The sequence below is a fragment of the Erinaceus europaeus genome, chromosome 4 (genome assembly GCF_950295315.1).
Source record: "Erinaceus europaeus chromosome 4, mEriEur2.1, whole genome shotgun sequence".
NCBI classification, from domain to species: domain Eukaryota; kingdom Metazoa; phylum Chordata; class Mammalia; order Eulipotyphla; family Erinaceidae; genus Erinaceus; species Erinaceus europaeus.
Window position 1 is genome coordinate 53503488 of NC_080165.1, and position 15983 is coordinate 53519470.

Below are 15983 nucleotides of genomic sequence, written 5' to 3' on the forward strand. Positions count from 1 at the left end.
ATAATGCCTACTTCACATTGAAAATAAGAACCTGGACACCAAACTAAGAAAACTAGGAACGAAGAAGAATATAAAACAGGCGGTGGCGCAGCAGGTTAAGCACACATAGCCTGAAGCACAAGGACTGTCGTAAAGATCCCATTTAAGCCCCCAGTTCCCCACCTGCAGGAGGGTCACTTCACAGGCAGTGAAGCAGGTCTGCAGGTGTCTCTCTTTCTTTCCCCCTCTCTGTCTTCTCCTCCTCTCTCCATTTCTCTCTGTCCTATCCAACAACAATGACATCAATAACTACAACAACAATAAAACAAGGGCAACAAAAGGAAAAAATAAATAATAAAAAATAAAAAATAAATAGATTAACAAACTAGAAGTTTGCACCTTATTATTATCTCCACATTCCCTCCATCCCCAGCTGCTGATAAATAGCAATCTACTCTTGTTTCTAGAAATTTAGCCTGTTTAGATTTCACATGAATGTGATATTATTACCAGCTTGCTATGGGTTTTTCCTGTATAATTGGAATACGAATTTTGTGGTCCAGGAGGTGGTGCAGTGGATAAAGCATTGGACTCTCCAACATAATATGCTGAGTACAGGGAGTCGGGCTGTAGCGCAGCGGGTTAAGCGCAGGTGGCACAAAGCACAAGGACTGGTGTAAGGATCCCGGTTCGAGCCCCGGCTCCCCACCTGCAGGGGAGTCGCTTTACAGGCGGTGAAGCAGGTCTGCAGGTGTCTGTCTTTCTCTCCCCCTCTCTGTCTTCCCCTCCTCTCTCCATTTCTCTCTGTCCTATCAAACAACAACAGTGATAACAATAATAACTACAACAATAAGACAACAAGGGAATAAATAAAATAAATAAATATTTTTTAAAAATTAAAAAATATGCTGAGTTCAGTCCCTGGGGCCACATGTACCAGAGTTACATCTGGTTCTTTCTCTCTACCCTGCTATCTTTCTTATTAATAAATAAATGAAATCTTTAAAAAATAATTATAATTTCCACACATGAGCAATAAAAAGAGTGAGTTTATTGGAAAGGTAGGAAAGAAAGAAACATACAGCAAGTGGACTATCCCCTTGAAAGAAGTAACGTTTTGTCCCTTGCTAGCTGAACTTAAACAGGATTTTGAATCTTTAGAATCCATTTCTCCCCCAGCTGTCACATTAACACACACACACATACACACACACACACACACACATACACACACATACACACACACACACACACACATATACATGTCACATAAGATGTAAATGTTTACTTGAGTATACCCAATCCTTTCAGTTTCACAGGCCTTTTTGCAGATGCAATTGTCCCTTTGTGTCTGGAGGAAAACAAGATGCTCACGCATGCTCTTCCCGTTACTGCTGGCCCCATCTCAGTCTGTCACACTTGTTGGTCATTTGTATTTGTCACACTTTCACAATAGTTTGTTGATGGATGTTTCCTTGAAGAGAAGTGAGAAGCAGAGGGTCCTGAATACATAATCTGCACTTGCCTTGAAAGGATTTCACATATATCCTTCATATCCCCCATCTATATAGCTAATCTACCTAAATATTGTCCAATGTGTGTCTCTTTCATTCTAACTTATTTCACTTACTATAATGCCATCAAGTTTCAGGCACTTTTTGCAAAAGCCTTCTTTTCCTTCTTTTCCTTCTTTCTCATGGCTGAATAATATTTACTCATGTGTATATGTATGTGCAAAAATATATAATAGAATAATATATATACATGTGAATATGCAATTATATGTGCCTCTGTGTATATATATTTTTTATTTATTTATTTTCCCTTTTGTTACCCTTGTTGTTCTATTGCTGTAGTTATTGTTACTGTTGTCATTATTGATGTTGTCATTGGTGGATAGGACAGAGAGAAATGGAGAGAAGAGGGGAAAACAGAGAGGGGGAGAGAATTTCACCGCTTGTGAAGCAACTCCCCTGCAGGTGGGGATCCAGGGACTTGAACCAGGATCCTTAGGATCCTTATGCTGGTCGTTGCGCTTGGCGCCACCTGTGCTTAACCAGCTGCGCTACCACCTGACTCCCTGATTATTATTATTATTATTATTACTATTTTTGAGAGATCCCACAACACTGAAACTTACCCCAGTGCTATGGTATTCCCATGTGATATTATTGTGGGTGAAGAAGGGTAAGGGCTCTAGCGGTCCCCTTTGGTGCCCTGCTGATCAGGTCACAAATGAATATCAGGGTGAAGAATCGGAGATTGGGGGGGGCTGTGTGGTGGCACACCAGGTTAAGCACAAATAGTACAAAGCAGCAAGGACACCCACAAGGATCCCAGTTCAAGCCCCTGGCTCCCCATTTGCAGGGGGGTTGCTTTACAAACAGTGATGTAGGTCTGCAGATGTCTCATTTCTCTCTCCCTCTCCTCTCGGTTTCTCTCTGTCCTGTCCAACAACAGAAATGGCAATAACAAAAACAACAACAAATGAAAAAAAAAAAAAGAATCAGAGACTTTGGAGCTGGGTGCTGGCACACCTGGTTGAGCTCACATATTACAATGCACAAGGACCCAGGTTTGAGCCCTCAGTCCCCACCTGCAAGGGAAAAACTTTGAGAGTGGTAAAGTAGTGCTACAGGTGTGTGTGTGTGTGTGTGTGTGTGTGTGTGTGTGTGTGTGTGTGTGTGTGTGTATGTGTGTGTGTGTGTGTGTGTGTCTTCCACTATATCTCCCGCTTCTCTCTCAATTTCTGACTGTCTATATTCAATAAATAAAGATAATTTAAAATTTTTAATATTAAAAGAAATCAGATTTCATCAGGTTTCAGACAGATAGGGCATTATTGAAGCAATGCAAGGATAGAATGGAGACAGGTGCATATAGGCCTTAAAGAATGAGAAGCCCCGAGTTTCCTGGCCCTCCTAGTTCCTCTCTGTGTCTCTTTCTCTTTCTCCCCCCGCCCTTCTACTGCTTAGCTCTGGCTGATGGTGGTACAAGGGATTGAACCTGGGACTTTGAAGCCTCAGGTATGACAGTTTCTTTGATAACCAGTATGTTATCAAAGTTTTTGTTTTTAGTTTCTTTGCCTCCAGGGTTATTGCTGGGGCTCAGTTCCATAATGATTGCACCAGGGCTGGGGAGACAGTATAATCGTTATGCAAACAGACTTTTTTTTTAATTTCTTATTTATAAAAAGGAAACACTAACTAAACTATAGGATAAGAGGGGTACAACTTCACACAGTTCCCACCACCAGAACTTTGTATCCCATCCCCTCCCCTGATAGTTTTCCTATTCTTTAACCCTCTGGGAGTATGGACCCAAGATCATTGTGGGTTGCAGAAGGTTGAAGGTCTGGCTTCTGTAGTTGCTTCCCCACTGAACATGGGGCAAACAAACTTTCATGCTGAGGCTCTAAGGTCCCAGGTTCAATCCCCAGCACCACCATAAGCTAGAGCTTGGGTCTCTATCTCTCTGTGTATCTTTCTCTCATTAAAACAAATTAAAGGGGGTCGAGCAATGGCCCAGCGAGTTAAGCACAGGTGCCACAAAGTGCAAGGACTAGTATAACGATCCCGGTTCGAGTCCTGGCTCCCCACCTGCAGGGGAGTCACCTCACAGGCGGTGAAGCAGGTCTGCAGGTGTCTCTCTTTCTCTCCTCCTCTGTCTTCCCCTCCTCTCTCCATTTATCTCTGTCCTATCCAACAACGAAAACATCAACAACAACAAGGGCAACGAAAGGGAAAATAAATAAAAATAATTTTTTAAAAAATTAAGAAATAGTTGTTGTTAAGTTCAGGGGCTCCAGCTGGCTGGGCTAGCGTCGTGGTGGTAGACAGAGACTGGGGACACACAGCTGGGCTGAGAAGCTGCAGTTTAATCTTTATTCATGAGCGGGCAAATCACCACACCATGTGCTTCCCCATAATTCTCTCTCTACTGCTGCTGCTGGGACTCTGGACATCCTTAGCATAGGGGGCGGGGAAGAAGAGGGGTGGGAAACTAGCAAGGGCCAAGCCATTTCTCTCAGAGGTAGGAGGAAGAGGACCAAACCAACACGAAGAATACCAACAAATAGTTGCACGAATTTACAGCCCCACCAACAGTGTTGAAGAGCTCCTTTTTTTCTATATCTTTTGCAATGCTTGTCAATCCTGGCCTTTCAAAAAATAGTTATTCTCACAAGTGTGAGGTGTTTTAGTTTGCTTTTTTGTTGATTGTTAGACTAGAATAGTGTACATTTATGGTGGGCTAAGAGAAGATGTCTTATAGTTATTTCTTTAAAAAATATGTATATATGAAAATAGATTGAATGTCTCAAACTTTTTTTTTAGATTCTCTTCCAAAGAGAACTTCTTTTTTTTAATTTTTTTATTATCTTTATTGATTTATTGGATAGAGACAGTCAGAAATTGAGAGGGAAGGGAGGGAGAGAGAGAGTGAGAGACAGAGAGACACCTGCAGCCCTGCTTCACCACTTGTGAAGCTTTCCCCCTGCAGGTGGGGACTAGGGGCTCGAACCTGGGTCCTTGCGCATTGTAACGTGTGCTCTCAACCAGGTGTGCCACCACCCAGCCCCCGTCTCAAACTTTTTGATGCATAAACCATAGCTCTCAGTATATGTTCCTTCAATCTAAGCACTTAAGACTTCAAATTGGCAATCAGATTGAATTTTAACATTGAGATCAAATTTTTAATACATTTCTAATAATGACTGGTTCTTTGAAATATTCAATCTCCTAAAGGCTTAGACCAGGGAGAACAGAAGCAACTGGTGGTGTTCCTTTATAAAATACAAATATATGTACATAGCATAAAAGAACATAAATTATAGTAAGGTCTTGTATGCTACGTCAAATCCTAACAATGGGATTTGCAAAATGAACCCAATTGCCAAATAATTTGGATATAGCTATAACTAACCATTGCCTTCTTTAACCTCAAGACAGCAGGAACCTTCCCCTTTCTCTATAAAGCCCATATTTCTCCCAGTCCTGAAACCTCTAGGGTGGGGATCACTTTCCTTCATGCTTCTCCCAATACATACCAACTGATACTGCATCTGTTGATCTCAACCCAGTCAATGCAACCAGTACCACCTCAGCATGTTTCACTTCAGACTACATACAGAGACCTCAGGAGTGGAATGTCAACCCTTCAACCTCATTACTCGGGTGAGACCTTTCCTAGCTCATAGGACTCCTTAATTCCAGTTCAGGTGGTACACTCCTTAACAAACCTCAAAACCTAGATATAGACCAGGGTCCATGAGATAAGGCTTACGTACTTGTATCCATAAGTTAGGGGAAAGCATATACCTTAAAGCAAAAGTGCACAATATTTTGCGGTGAGTCAATAAATGTAGCAAGCAAGCAGAAAGACCTATAAAGACACCATAGAGGGAGTCGGGCTGTAGCGCAGCGGGTTAAGCGCAGGTGGCGCAAAGCACAAGGACCGGCATAAGGATCCCGGTTCTAACCCCGGCTCCCCACCTGCAGGGGAGTCGCTTCACAGGCGGTGAAGCAGATCTGCAGGTGTCTGTCTTTCTCTCCTCCTCTCTGTCTTCCCCTCCTCTCTCCATTTCTCTCTGTCCTATCCAACAACGACAACAACAATAATAACTACCACAATAAAACAACAAGGGCAACAAAAGGGAATAAATAAATAAAATAAAAATTAAAAAAAAAAGACACCATAGAGTACCTAATGAAATAGTTTCTTAGACCTAGATACCCTCCTCACCTGTTTCCTATTCCACATCCCTCAATCACTCCAAAGCTAACCTTGTCATACAAAGTAAGGACTACAAAAGCTGAATAAGGGCAAGAGACTGGCATACTTTAATGATGACTCTTTAGTCACTATCAGGCCATCCTATCACCTGGGGCCCTGGTCAGGGAGCCCTGAGGTTCCCACACAGACATGATGGGCCTAGACCTCTAGTGGATCCATCTCACCACTGTCACTGGTCATCTCCATCAAGAATAACATAATGGACCATTTTGTGGGCCCCTATAGGACCTAGCCCTCAATGTGGATAAATAAGAGTAGGGAATGTTCCATTCTCTAAAGGGAAGTTGGACAACATATTTTACCTATCACTTGAGGATGATGGGTCCTGAAATTAGTGCAGCCTGGAATGTTCCTAGACGTGACCACAGAATGCCAGCTCAGACCTACAGGGATGCAGAGGTTACATAGGCTCCTGTGCTGACTATGGCCTCAGATCAAATCTATGGGATTTACAGTTAACAATATTTATATACTTTTCCCATACTTGGGAGCTACTCTTTCCTGATCCAGCTCTCTAGTCCTTTTTTCCAATTATGACACCATCTCCCCAGAAAATAACTTAGTCCACCTGCATGTTAGATGTCAGACTCAGGCAAAAACTAGTAAGGTCATGGGCCCCTTGGAATATACCTTCTTCTTCTTCTAGCGTTTGCCCTTCTTCCGTAGCCAGTCAACAGCGTCAGGTTGAGCCTGATGTAAAGTTTCGAGACCTCCTTTGAATCTGGAGAGGTGGCAGTCGTTGACTATGTGGGTCATAGTCTGTCTGTAGCCGCAGGGGCAGTTCGGGTCGTCTCTGGCTCCCCAGCGATGGAACATACCTAAAATAGACCTACTAGCTTTTTCCAAAATGGAGACCTCACAGCTTCATCTGCAATATTCTTGTCTTTAGTTTCATGATTAGTCAACAATTTGTTCTGCCTTACATCTTAACTCTTTTTCAGCCACCAGGTTTCAGATGCTATCATGATGCCAACTGACTTCCCTGGGTAGATGACCCCACCAATGTGTCCTGGAACCCCGCCTTCCCAGGCCCCTACCCGACTAGGGAAAGAGAGAGACAGGCTGGGAGCATGGATTGACCTGTCAATGCCCATGTTCAACCGGGAAGAAGTTACAGAAGCCAGACCTCCCACCTTCTGTACCCCATAATGATCCTGGGTCCATACTGCCAGAGGGATAAAGAATAGTAAAGTTTTCAAGGGAGGGGATTGGATACAGAGTTCTGGTGGTAGGAATTGTGTGGAATTGTACCCCTCTTATCTTATGGTCTTGTCAATACTTCCACTTTATAAATAAATAAATAATTGGGAACAGAAATATTACATATATGGCAGAGGGTAGATAGCATAGTGGTTATATAAAGAGACTTCATGCCTGAGGCTCCAAAGTCCCAGGTTCAATTCCCTGCACCACCATAAACCAGAGATGAGCAGTGCTCTGGTAAAAATTTTTTAAAATTTTAAATGTATATTTATTTATTTATTGGAGAGAGACAGAGAAGTTGGTAGGGAAGGGAGAGATATGTAACATATATGTTATAACACAATATTATTCCATTTAAAAAAATTAAAGACTTGGGCTGGGGAGATAGCATAACGGCTATTAACAAGAGACTTCCATGTCTGACGCTCTGCTGTCCCAGGTTCAATCCCTAGTACCACCATAAACCAGAGCTGAGCTGGGGGCCAGGTGGTGATGCACCTGGTGAGCGCACATATTACAATGTGCAAGGACCCAGGTTCAGGCCCCTGGTCCCCACACAGTTGTATACAGGGGGAAAGCTTTGCGAGAGTCTTCTCTTTTTATTTAATTTAATTAATTTATTTATTTACTAGTTAGACACAGAGAGAAATTGAGAGGGGAGGGGAAAGATAGAGAGGGAGAGAGACAGAAAGCCACCTGCAGCCCTGGTTCACTACTCGTGAAGCTTTCCCCCAGCAGGTGGGGACCAGGGGCTTGAACCTTCATCCTTGTGCTCTGTAACATGAGTGCTTACCCAGGTGCACCACTGCCTGGACCCTGTCTCTCTTCTTCTCTATCTCTCCCTTCCCTCTCAATTTCTGGCTGTCTCTAGCCAATAAATAAAGAATTAAAAAAATTTAAAAAAAAAAAAAAAACAGAGCAGGCAGGGGTAGATAGCATAATGGTATGCAAAGAGACTCTCATGCCTGTGACTATAATGTCCTCGGTTCATTCCCCCACATCACCATAAGCCAGAGCTGAGTAGTGCTCTGGTGAAAAAAAAAAAAAAAACAGAGCTGACCAGTGCCCTATGTGTCTATCTCAAATTTTTTAAAAATTAAAGACTTACCCTGAAATAAAATTAGGTGTGTGTGTGTGTGTGTGTGTGTGTGTGTGTGTGTGTGTGTGTGTACTTCAACTAGAAAATTTGGCTTCCATTGTTCACACCAAAAAGTGATGTTCTAGAAGTTTCTCAGTGATTCATTCATTTCATATTTAAGACTCTTCCCTCCCTTTAATCCACCAGCCTCACCTCATGAAAATAACAAGAAACAAACTCATGTTCAGATGTTTATTTGCAGTAAAGCATTAGAAGCTCCATGCAACAGGAATTTGAGACAAGGATGGAAATAGTCCATCCCCACCTATGCTGGAACAGGGAAGTCATCAGGTTAAGAGAACACAGGTCGTTGTGTGTGTTGAGGTGAGGGAGGACAGTGGCAGAGAGTTCATCATTCTCCTCACTTTCTCACATTATACACTAGAAACATAGGCACACTCAGATGCTCTTTGCAGAAAAAAAGTATCAGAAGAACATGAAGTCACAGTGCAGGATAGGAGGTGAACAAATCCGACATCACTTGGTCCCATACAATGCCTCACACTACAGAAGAAAATAATCACAAATTAAGGTCAGTCACTATAAGTGGTAACATTCCAAACAGTCCATCAAAAGCTCTAACGTCCAAACCAGACTCCCCATAACTTAGCAATGTCCACCCTGCCTCATCCCTTCTCCACTCCAGGCCTCCTGGGTCCTACCTTTAGGATTCCTGAGATGTACAAGATACATCTCAGTACCTGAAGAAGAGCAAGACAATCTGGTGAGAGTTCACAGGACGTGAAACTAAAGAACCATTGGGATAGGGAGTCAGGCAGTAGCGCAGCGGGTTAAGCGAACGTGGTGCAAAGAACAAGGACAGGCGCAAAGATCCCGGTTCAAGCCCCTGGCTCCCCAACTGCAGGGGAGTCGCTCCACAGGTGGTAAAGCAAGTCTGTAGGTATCTGTCTTTATCTCCCCCTCTCTGTCTTCCCCTCCTCGCTCCATTTCTCTCTGTCCTATCTAACAATGGCATCAATAACTACAATAATGAAAAACAACAAGGGTAAGAAAAGAGAAAATAAATAAGTAAATAAATATTTAAAAAAAAAAAAGAACCATTGGGGTGAGTGAGCTCCTCCATAGACTCACATATACCCCTCCACCCCCAGAATTTCAGGGATTGACTTTAATCCTTATCTGCAGCGTGGGTGTATCTCCATCTTTTTTTTTCCAAATTATTTTATTGTTTATTTTTTTATTATCTTTATTTATTGGATAGAGACAGTCAGAAATTGAGAGGGTAGGGGGAGATAGAGAGGGAAAGAGAAACAAAGACACCTGCATCCCTGTTTCACCACTCACAAAGCTTTCCCCCTGCAGGTGGGGACCAGGGCCGCGAACCTGGGTCCTTGTGTATTATAACATGTGCGCTCAACCAGGTACGCCACCACCTGGCCCCTATCTCCATCTTTTCTACCTGTGGAAAGGAAACATCTGTGATAGGTAAAGGAAGAAATTGAGTCATGAGAGCTAGTGGAACTTGCTAGTTGATGGACCACAGGAAAGTTTCTAGAACTTTGACTGACAATCCAGCAAGGATCAGAAAACATCAATAAGAAAAGAGATGGGGGGTGCTCCTTGGCATATATTGCCAGGGGGAGAATTTTAGGGTCATAGAGTAGGTCTATTTCTGGACTTCTGAGAGTTCTCCAGACTGCTCTTCACAGGGGATGGGCCAATTTACATTCCCAACAGCAGTGCAGGAGAGTTCCCACAACCTCTCCAGTATTTGTTCTTGTTGCCCTTTCTGTTGAATGACATTCTCACAGGAGTGAAATGGAATCTCACTGTAGTCTCTATTTTCATTTCTCTGAAAATCAGTGACTTAGAGCATTTTTTCATGTTTGTTATCCTTTTGGATCTTTTCCTTGGTGAATATTCTGTTCCTATCCTCTCCCCATTTTGGGGTGGGATCATTTGCCTTTTTATTGCTGAGTTTGGTGAACTCTTTATATAGTTTGATTATTAGCCTTTTTGTCTGATGTGAAGCATGTAGATATCTTCTTCCATTCTGTAAAAAGTCTCTTGGTTTTGGTCATTGTTTCTTCTGTTGTACAGGGTTGTTTTGTTTTGTTTTGTTTTGTTTTTGCCATCTCCCTGGCTTGTTTATTTATGTTTGCCTTCCTTGCAACTGAGTTTGTTATCATTGAAGATGCCTATAAAATTTTGATGGAAAAGAGTGCTGCAAATATTTTCCTCTAAGTATTTGATAGTTTCTGGTATAACATCCAATCCAAGTCCTTGGTCCAGTTAGAGTTTACGTGTGTGTGTGTGTGTGTGTGCGTGCTTGTTCATATGTGAGTTAGAAATCTTTGAGACACTGTAGTATAAGCAAAATTGACATGAGAAGTCTCATGGTATTGTCAAAAATGTCTATAATTTTTCAATTTTTAGATAAAATATAGGATAGGGTGAGATAATGTATATTAAGAATTCTGAGAATCTTCCATTCACATATTGAAGGTTCAAGTCATATAAGATTGTAATATGCCACCCTCAGTGAGGGCACTGATGTTATATGCAAACATTCTAGCCACAGAAGTGGTCTATCATCAGACACAAAACAGCTATCAGAAAACAAGTATCAATACATGAGGTTGTGAGAAAAATCAGTAAAACAGATGTTTTTGAACACATCTCATACATTTACAGAGTATAATGACTTTTTAAAGATGGAAAAGGAACTATATAGGTAGCTAGAACTGACTTGGAAGTATTAATATGTATGTTTGTTCCTTGGAACTCTGGATAGGCAAATATCACCTATAGACTCTACCGGTCATCTCTCTGTTTCTGTTCATAAAGTCTCATTGTAATACAGTCACACCATGTGTTGGTGTATTTTTATAAGCTTTATTTATTGTCCCTTTTGTTGCCCTTGTTTTTTATTGTTGTTGTAGCTATTATTATTGTTGTTATTGATGTCGTGGCAGGACAAACCTCTACATGGGGCTTGAAACCCATCAGCCAAAGAAGAGAAACATGGGGCTGGGCACTGGTACACCTGGTACACACAGTTGAGCACACACATTGCTGTGCACAAGGTGCAAGCTCGCAGCCCCCACCTGCAGGGGAGAGATTTCACAAGTGGAGAAGCAAGTGCTCTCCCCCTCAATTTCTCTCTGTCCTCTCAGAAAAGAAGCAGGAGAAAAGGAATAATAGCCACCAGTAGAGGTGAATTTACTGTGCAGGCAACAACAAGAACCTGAGTGACAACAACAACAACCTGGTGGCAGTGAAAAAATAAAATAAAATAAGGAAAATATACATCACCCAATTGCTTTCCTTACCTAAGTATTTCTTCCTCCTCACCATAATTCCAATCAACACAACTCCTATCACCACAAACAGAACCAAGCCGATAATAATGTTCAGGATGGAGCTGGTGAATGGAGGAGGTATTTCTGGGAAAGAAAAAGAAGGTGGCACCAAAGTAAGAAAGCAGAAGTACACTAGAGTTTGCAGTGAGTACCCTCCCTAACACTTCCTCTCCACTATTCCAACCTTTGGGTCCATGATTGCTCAACAATTTGTTTGGCTTTGTATGTTAACTCTCTTTTCAGTCACCAGGTTCCAGATGCCATCAGGATACTAGCCAGGCTTCCCTGGATTGAAGACCCCACCAATGTGTCCTGGAGCTCCGCTTCCCCAGAGACCCACCCTACTGGGGAAAGAGAGAGGCAGACTGGGAGTATGGACCGACCAGTCAACGCCCATGTTCAGCGAGGAAGCAATTACAGAAGCCAGACCTTCTACCTTCTGCAACCCTCAATGACCCTGGGTCCATGCTCCCAGAGGGATAGAGAATGGGAAAGCTACTGGGGAGAATGTGGGATATGGAGATTGGGTGGTGGGAATTGTGTGGAATCGTACCCCTCCTACCCTATGGTTTTGTTAATTAATCCTTTCTTAAATAAAAAAAAAAAGTGAAAAAAAAAAAAAAGAAAAGAAAAAGAAGGTGACGGTCTAACCCCCAAGGCCCTAGCCCCAACCCTGTTAAAGGGCTCCAGAAGCACTTCTGATTCCCTTGAAAGAGACTTTGTGCCCACATTCCCCTCCTTACCCACTCTCAGAATGATGGGCTCAGGCAGCCCCTCATGCTGCACATGGCAGGTGTATCTCTGCTCCTCTCCAGAAGGTACCACCACAGCTGCCCACTTCTGGAAGGTTTCATCCCCTCCAGGCCTGGTCTCCGCAAACTCCGTGTCCTGAGTCAGGTCTTCCCCATCCCGCTGCCAGATCAGGGTGATCTCTGCAGGATAGAAGCCCAGGGCCCAGCACTTCAAGATGACTCCATGACTTGAGATGGAGCGGTGGGTCATGTGTGTTTTGGGGGGATCTGTGAGAGTCAAAGCAGGGAGGGCTCAGGCAAAAATCTGTTAAGTAGCACCTAATCTAAGTACAAGACACCAAAGCTACTGATAATTTCATTGCTAACCAAAGTGAGTCAGGATTGTCTTCTTTCTGATCATAGACAGAATCAGCACTAAGCAAAGCAGGTCCAAAACAAGGGTGTGGAAACACAGTCCTACATGGGACAAGAATCATTTCTAGATTCTCTACCCTCTTAAAGTCATTGGTCAATTTCTCCAGATAATTGTTAATGGGCACTCACAAGTGTGTGCCTAGTAGGAAACGATCAGATATGTAACCTGCCCCACCCCCCAGAGCCTAAAAGCTCTCTTAAGAGTAATTTCACCCTAGGGAAGCCTAAAACGAATGTGAGATGGGTAGCACAGCAGGTTAAGTGCACATGGCACAAAGTGCAAGGACTGGCTGAAGGATTCCGGTTCAAGCCCCCAGCTCCCCACCTGCTGGGGAGGTTGCTTCAAAGCAGTGAAGCAGGTCTGCAAGTGCCTGTCTTTCTCTCCCCCCCCCCTTTTTTTTAAATTTTATTTATTAATGAGAAAAATAGGAGGAGAGAGAAAGAGCCAGACATCACTCTGGTACATGTGCTGCCAGGGATTGAACTCAGGACCTCATGCTTGAGAGTCCAATGCTTTACCCACTGTGCCACCTCCTGGACCACCTCTCCCCCCTGTCTTCCCCTCCTCTCTCGATTTCTCTCTGTCTTATCCAACAACAATGACAGCAAGATCAACAACAATAATAACAACAACAATAAACAACAAGGGCAACATAAGGGAAAAAATAGCCTCCAGGAGTGTGGGCACCAAGCCCCAGCAATAACTCTGGAGACAAAATAAATAAATAATAAATTTAAAAGAAGAAGGAGGAGGAGGAGAAGGAGAAAGAGAAGGAGAAAGAGAAGGAGAAAGAGAAGAAGAATGGTAAGATGTCACTGCCCAGAAGACTAAAGATGGGAGCTTCCCCAAATCCACACTGGCTAGTGAGGAAGCAGTCCTAACACACTGGCCTCACCGGCTGTAGTCTAGAAGTCTAAATACGCTACACTGGTATCTGGATCACCTCTGGGGAGACCCCCACTCACATTCTCAGAGAGAACTAGCCCAAGCTGGAAGTAGGGGAAGAGCTGAGTGAGTGGACTATGTGGGTAATTACCTGTGCGATTCAAGCTCTCCCCTCCACACTCCAAGTATCTTCGAAGCCACAGGATGCACTCTTTCTCCAAATAGATCTTGTCTCTCTCTATGAAGTCCTTCCTGTTGTGTTCCCATTTCTGCTTGGTGTAGTGAGCCATGGGTGACAGTGGTATGTATTGCAGAAGGTTCATATCCAAATTCAGGTAGTCATCACCATCATAACCATACCGCCAGTATCCTATAGTACTACCATTGTCCAGGAGCTCACAGCCGTAAGTGAACTGGAGGGTGTGGGCATCTGTTCAGTCCCAGGAAAACAGTGTCATTAACATGAGAATGTGCCTTCAAGACCTCTCCATGAGTGGTCTCTATTCCCCCACACCTCCTGCCTTTTTTCTTCTTCTTAGGAGGTATTAATATTCTAGACAAAGTGGTATGATCACTTAGTTCTGATCAACTTTACATGCTATTAGATCTACAGTGGACTATGCTCTGTCCCTGAATGTGTTGAAAAAAATACTAAGCTATCAAGGGAAGGGATGGGAAATGGAGTTCTGGTGGTGGGAACTGTGTGGAAATGAACCCCTCTTATTCTATGGTCTTGTCAATATTTCTATTTTATAAATAAAGTAAAATAAATACAAAAAAAGAAAGAAAGAAAAAGTGCTAAGGAGGGCAGGGGTAGATAGCATAATGCTTATGAAAAGAGACTCTCGGGAGTCAGGCTGTAGCGCAGCGGGTTAAGCGCAGGTGGCGCTAAGCACAAGGACCCGCGTAAGGATCCTGGTTCGAGGCCTGGCTCCCCACCTGCAGGGGGTCGCTTCACAAGCGGTGAAGCAGGTCTGCAGGTGTCTATCTTTCTCTCTCTCTCTATCTTCCCCCTCCCCTCTCCATTTCTCTCTGTCCTACCCAACAATGACAACAATAACAACTACAACAATAAAAAACAACAAGGGTAGCAAAAGGGAATAAATAAATAAAATAAAATAAAAAGAACTCAATACTTCTATTTAAAAAAAAGAAAAGAAAAGAAAAGGAAAGAGACTCTCCTGCCTGACACTCCAAAGTCTCAGATTCAATCCCTTGCACCACCATAAACCACAGCTAAGCTGTGCTCTGGTAAATTAATTAATTAGTTAATTAATTAATTTTTAAAAAAAACAACAGTGATGTTCATATTCAAAATACTTTCATGCCTGAGGTACTAAAAGTCTCAATTTCAGTCCAGAAACCAGAGCTGAGCAATGTTCTAGTTAAAAAAGGCAAAATAATTGTTAAATGGGAAACTGGGGAATGTTAATGCATGTACAAACTATTGTATTTACTGTTGAATGTAAAACATTTAATTCCCCAATAAAGAAATAAATTTTTTAAAAAAAGGCAAGGGAGTCGGGCGGTAGCACAGCGGGTTAAGCGCAGGTGGTGCTAAGCACAAGGACCAGCGGAAGGATCCCGGTTCGAGCCCTCGGCTCCCCACCTGCAGGGGAGTCGCTTCACAGGCGGTGAAGTAGGTCTGCAGGTGTCTGTCTTTCTCTCCCCCTCTCTGTCTTCCCCTCCTCTCTCCATTTCTCTCTGTCCTATCCAACAACAATGACATCAATAATAACTACAACAACAAAATAATAAGGGCAACAAAAGGAATAAATAAAAATAAACAAATAAATATTTTTTTTAAAAAAGGCAAAACAACAACAACAACAAAGTACTGCGAGTCGGGCGTTAGCGCAACGGGTTCAGCACAGGGCACAAAGCACAAGGACTGGTGTAAGGATCCCAGTTCAAGGCCCCAGCTCTCCACCTGCAGAGGGTTCTCTTCACAGGTGGTAAAGCAGGTCTGCAAGTGTCTGTCTTTCTCTCCCCCTCTCCATCTCTCCCTCCTTTCTCCATTTCTCTCTGTCCTATGCAACAACAATGACATCAATAACAACAAAAATAATAACTACAACAATAATAACTACAACAATAAAACAACAAGGATAACAAAAGGGAATAAATAATTTTTTTTTTTTTTAAAGTACAAAGGGGCCTAGGGAAAGAGCATAGTGGTTATGTGCCAGGGGCCATAACAGGTTACTAGGGTCCCCAAAGGATGAGGGGTATCGGCACAAATGAGATGAGAGACACGTCAACTGCTTCAAGAGCAGGAAAGAGGCATCTCTGCTTTCTCTTTGCAGAGCTTTACTTTTATATGTTTTTCACCCAGATACACATACGTTCATTATTTTTGGAGAATTCTTTGCACAGCTATTTACCATAAAATTCATTTCTTTATTTTAGCAGTTAATAATATAAACTCTTATTGTTACCTATTGATCTATAAATTATAACTTATTTTTCTTGAGCAAGCTTCTTGAAATATCATG

The 15983-nt window shown here is 42.7% G+C and overlaps 1 protein-coding gene and 1 long non-coding RNA gene across 5 annotated transcripts in view; both read right to left on the minus strand.

Annotated features, from left to right (window-relative positions):
• Positions 1-1012: 1012 nt before the first annotated feature.
• On the minus strand, positions 1013-6534 carry LOC132538063 (uncharacterized). The gene is made up of 2 exons (XR_009549476.1): positions 6403-6534; positions 1013-1453 (listed from the first exon to the last, which is right to left on the minus strand). It is a non-coding gene; the product is annotated as an uncharacterized LOC132538063 (long non-coding RNA).
• Positions 6535-8291: 1757 nt separating this feature from the next.
• Positions 8292-15983, minus strand: part of LOC103121786 (patr class I histocompatibility antigen, A-5 alpha chain) — a 30847-nt gene continuing 23155 nt past the window's right edge. For 2 of the 4 annotated variants that reach the window (XM_016192202.2, XM_016192201.2), the window contains exons 3-6: positions 13640-13918; positions 12180-12455; positions 11407-11520; positions 8292-8617 (exon numbers count right to left, since the gene is read on the minus strand). In XM_016192202.2, coding sequence (XP_016047688.1) covers positions 8613-8617; positions 11407-11520; positions 12180-12455; positions 13640-13918 — 674 coding nt within the window. In that variant the 3' untranslated portion in view covers positions 8292-8612. The remainder of the gene's footprint in view (positions 8618-11406; positions 11521-12179; positions 12456-13639; positions 13919-15983) is intronic. The other 2 variants (XM_016192203.2, XM_060189375.1) reach the window with 2 other exon arrangements.